Below are 4,023 nucleotides of genomic sequence, written 5' to 3' on the forward strand. Positions count from 1 at the left end.
CGGAACCACCCATATCCAATACCTCCTCGGTGACGGGGGGTACAAGGATTTCCAGAAACTAGTGGAGGAGACAAGCCCATACGGCCCCCCCCCTACAGAAACAGACACGTAAAACAGATTGATACTTCCCCATTTCCTTTGTCACATTGAAACGTAGCGAACGCCCGATCTGAACTCGGCGGCTCCTACCGTCCTAGTGCCCAGATGAGGACTTATGTAACTAGCTTACTTAGTGGACGTTAATAATAAAACAAACAAACAAACAAACCCCATCCCATAGGTCCAGCATGGCTACACGCGGATCAGTTATAACACTAGAGAGAGAACATGGTTTATCTTAGTATCCGCTATATCCAACCTTGCCATCATTGTTTTCACTTTTGCCTGGCGCGCTTCACTCCCTGAGACTTGACTCACGCCATTTACGCGTTTCAGCAAGCTTCGAAAATGTTCTATCTGCAGATTCAATAGACCTCGCATCATGTGCAGCTGCTCTTGGGGTATGTAATTCTCCCCGTGAATATTAGAGAAAATGGCAGAATTGCATGATGCTAGCTCTGCCGGTCCTCGAGTTGAGCTACAATATAGCTGTGAGTGACGATTGGTTGACGAACTACCTGTAACGATTGATGTTGAAGGGAGAGGTTGGCTCTCGAGACTTTCAAGCTCATTGAGTCCTGCAGCTGAGTTGTGGAGTCTTTTACAGAGACACTCAAATATTTCGGTAAGACGGTCGCAAATGACGACAATGAGGGCCTGTACTCGAGGGAGCAAACAGCATATCGGACAGTCCAGGGCTAAACAACATTGAAACATAACCCATTTCTGCAGCTGGACCACCCCCTCGATCGAGAGTTCGGTGATATGGAATTCGTCGTCTTCTAAACGTTGCAACACAGTGACGCTATTCTCCATACAGCAGCAGGTCTTATAGCTGCAAAAAGAGTCTGGAACGCCGCCGGATTCTTGAATTGGCGGGGTGACTTGTCGCGTCAAAGGCGTTAATCCCGTAGACTGCAGAGGTGATTTTAGCAACGAACTAGAAGTCGGAGCAGCGCAGACACGTCCGAAGTCAGCACTACAATCAGTGGTATGCAAAGGCGTCGCCGAGCCTGGCGCTTCGGCGCGTTCAAAGATATACATGTTAGGTTCCGTGTTGATAATGCCCCGAGTCAATATACTTACCTGCAGTATCCTGTACTCCAGTCATTGTTTGCTCCGCAGTAAGCGGCTGATTAATCGTCGCGTCTTCTTGCAATCTCTTCGCCTCAACACTCTGATCTGTAGGTGATCTTGTTGCTCCTTGAGTCAAACCATCCAGCAACCCTGCTTTGCGGATAACTTTCTTCTGAAGTGTTGGCATAATGCACCGTATAGCGCGACTGCGACACCGGTCACAACGTTGACGCTGGCCTGTACACCGGACCTTTGACCATTTCATATCAGCACACATCCAGCCGCGCTCATTAATAACAGCACAGCTGCGAATGCAAATGCGTACCTTTTTGATCTTGCAGGCCAAACAAGCTGATCTCCTAATCGGGACGGCATGATTTTCGCGGATCTCACTGGCTCCTCCAGCAGCCGAAGAGTCTGCATTTCTTGATGCAACCTGTTCCATACCGATGGCATCTTGGTTTTTGGACGTTTTCAGTGTGATGAACATGTCGAGTTCTGGTAAGTGAAGGGTATGGACATAGCCACAGGATGCAGCAGGAGAAGAGCTCACTGCCTGCTGCAGCAAATATGTAATGTAAGATACCGAGAAATTTGAAGAAGAAGTAGCAGAATTTAGTGCAAAAAAAAAGGTTTCCGTATAAACTGCCACAGCAGAGCAGTCACGTCGTGGAGTGCAAAAGGGTTAGTAATAGCTGTGTGGTGACGAGAGAACTCGTTCCGTGAGGAACAAGTCATTTGAGTGAATATTTATGCTTAGTAATACCATAAAGACCTGCTCTTTAAGACAGAAACTAATATTATTTCCAGGATTCTGTATTAATAATAGGTTTCAATTCATTGCTATTTCTCTGCGCATTGGCATACTAATACTGAGCTCTGAAGGTAGTCCACCGTAGCGTAGATACGTTCTCACAGTACTTTACGACCTTCTTTCCTGACGCTTATTTCCACCACTGAACGTTTCGTTCTGTCTTGTCGGCGAGATGAATCGCCATGGATACCTCAAAATATATTTAAGAAATTGGAGCTCACCAGTGTCGGGCTTTAACGAGCAGAGCCGAATAAAGAACGCGATTGTCATAAGCGGGACAAGCCAAAATCCATTATTCATAATCTCAAACGCATTCGCGTTGTCGCTTATACCGTTATTGTGCGTCGCCAGCACAGAAAAATTCCAAATTAATCGAATCGTAATAAAGACCACTGCAGTGATGTTTGCCGCGTGGGTAGCTTGCCGCACATTACGTTCCGCAATATCACGCTTCTTGTCACGGCTTGCGTCATAATTACTGAAGCAAAATGGGCCAAGGATAATGATCGTTATGGTTTCTTTGAGAAGGTTTATGGCTCCGTGAAACCAACCATCCAGCCGTACGAAATTATAGTATCCATGGAGGAAAAAAAGTGAAATTGCGAAGAAATATTGAGGATGGATTACGTGTTGTTGTCGTACTGTGTCTGGCACTAGGTTGCTCATAGTGCGCGACTTTTGGCTATAACTTTGCAAATTAAATTTTCAAGGTGAGAGACAGATGGCCATTTATGTGATGTGTCAAGAAAGGAAAGGTGAGAAAATCCGCAGTCCTTGATCGGATCTGTTTTTATTGGCATATGATTAGAAGTATGGGCTATCCGAAACATAGCTTACTTGGCTTGAAGATGGAAGGGAGAAAATGAAATGGAAGAAGGCGGGGTACTATAACCTTTATAATATAGTTAAAAGGCCTCCGCCGCTTAATATATGGCTTAATAACTATACAGGAGGATGCCAGTCAACTTTATGTGAGAGAGAAACCAACAACAGGATTCATCCTTTTAGCTTGATTTGGTTGGCTTAGTTGTTCAGAGGTTATTCTATATTACTAATATTTCTCCAAAAAGAGTTAGCACTATTGAGCATTAAGGTATTTCTTGTTCTCCTTGGTAGGATTCTCAGTTTGCTTGAAAAGGCATCAATCTCCGAGATCCGGCATTACTGAACCGGCTTGGCAGCACTCACATGTTAATTTAGTTGCCCGTTCGCTGTATTTGACTATTTCTTGTTTCTTCTCGTAATTATGTCTGCAAAACAACCTATACCTTCATTCGACATGCTGGATCCAAACCGTTTACGTATACCTGCGGATGATGCAAAACCGACAGCCGTCCGTGAATACCTCACTAATGTCCTTCACTTTTCCTACAATGTACCCGTGAAACATGCCGAGGAATTAGTGTCTGGTTGACGCTACGGACGAGGCCATGCGCTGAATGAATATGACGTTGCTACGTTTCGTCAGATTTTTGGCGCTGAAGTTGGAGCGCTGCTGTATTATCATGTAAACAACAAGCTATCCGTATCAAGAAAAGCAACTGGTCCAATTTCCGGAAATGAGACTATAGAAGCAAAGAAAGACCTATTTGGGTTACCGCCAGGAGGTAAGTCTATAGTCATTTTGTCCTCATGTTGTATACTTCGACTTAGAGAGAAATAAACATGTTTACAAGAACGGAGTTTGTTTGTTTGTTTGTTTGTTTGTTTGTTTTATTATTAACGTCCACTAAGTAAGCTAGTTATATAAGTCCTTATCTAGGCACTAGGACGGTAGGAGCCGCCGAGTTTAGATTAGGCGTTCGCTATGTTTTAATGTAATAAAGGAAATAAGGAAGTATTAATCTGTTTTATGTATTTGTTTCTGTAGGGGGGGGGCCGTATGGGCTTATCTCCTCCACTAATTTCTGAAAATCCTTATACCCCCTGTCGCCGAGGAGGTATTAAATATAAGTAGTTCTAAAGCGCGCTTCCTTCTCCAATACGTTAGGGAGGAAAGGGGCTATTATATAATACTTTATAAAGTATCTTTA

At 44.1% G+C, this 4,023-nt stretch overlaps 4 protein-coding genes across 4 annotated transcripts; 1 reads left to right on the forward strand and 3 right to left on the reverse strand.

The window, feature by feature from the left end:
* Positions 1–206: 206 nt before the first annotated feature.
* On the reverse strand, positions 207–1,059 carry M431DRAFT_514446 (hypothetical protein). Its single transcript, XM_024920237.1, has one exon. It carries the CDS (start codon positions 913–915, stop codon positions 307–309), a length of 609 nt encoding a protein of 202 aa, XP_024766946.1. The 5' UTR covers positions 916–1,059; the 3' UTR covers positions 207–306.
* M431DRAFT_22035 (hypothetical protein) lies at positions 1,029–1,872 on the reverse strand (the record flags this gene model as incomplete). Its single annotated transcript, XM_024913566.1, has 3 exons — positions 1,502–1,872; positions 1,186–1,426; positions 1,029–1,078 (listed from the first exon to the last, which is right to left on the reverse strand). Exons 1-3 carry the CDS (start codon positions 1,664–1,666, stop codon positions 1,029–1,031), a joined length of 456 nt encoding a protein of 151 aa, XP_024766947.1. The 5' UTR covers positions 1,667–1,872.
* Positions 1,873–2,098: 226 nt separating this feature from the next.
* M431DRAFT_526181 (hypothetical protein) lies at positions 2,099–3,271 on the reverse strand (the record flags this gene model as incomplete). The annotated part of the gene is made up of 2 exons (XM_024920672.1): positions 2,099–2,643; positions 3,259–3,271. 2 exons carry the CDS (start codon positions 3,269–3,271, stop codon positions 2,099–2,101), a joined length of 558 nt encoding a protein of 185 aa, XP_024766948.1.
* A 136-nt stretch (positions 3,272–3,407) lies between these two features.
* On the forward strand, positions 3,408–3,653 carry M431DRAFT_102736 (hypothetical protein; the record flags this gene model as incomplete). Its single annotated transcript, XM_024911479.1, has 1 exon — positions 3,408–3,653. A coding segment is annotated over one exon (246 nt), but the record flags the coding sequence as incomplete, so codon positions are not given.
* Positions 3,654–4,023: the final 370 nt, after the last annotated feature.

The sequence above is a fragment of the Trichoderma harzianum genome, assembly GCF_003025095.1.
Source record: "Trichoderma harzianum CBS 226.95 unplaced genomic scaffold M431scaffold_197, whole genome shotgun sequence".
NCBI lineage: Eukaryota > Fungi > Ascomycota > Sordariomycetes > Hypocreales > Hypocreaceae > Trichoderma > Trichoderma harzianum.

What these genes read in the sequence shown, in the direction of transcription:
- M431DRAFT_514446 (XM_024920237.1), bottom strand. Translation starts at nt 915, where the DNA reads ATGGAGAATAGCGTCACTGTGTTGCAACGTTTAGAAGACGACGAATTC.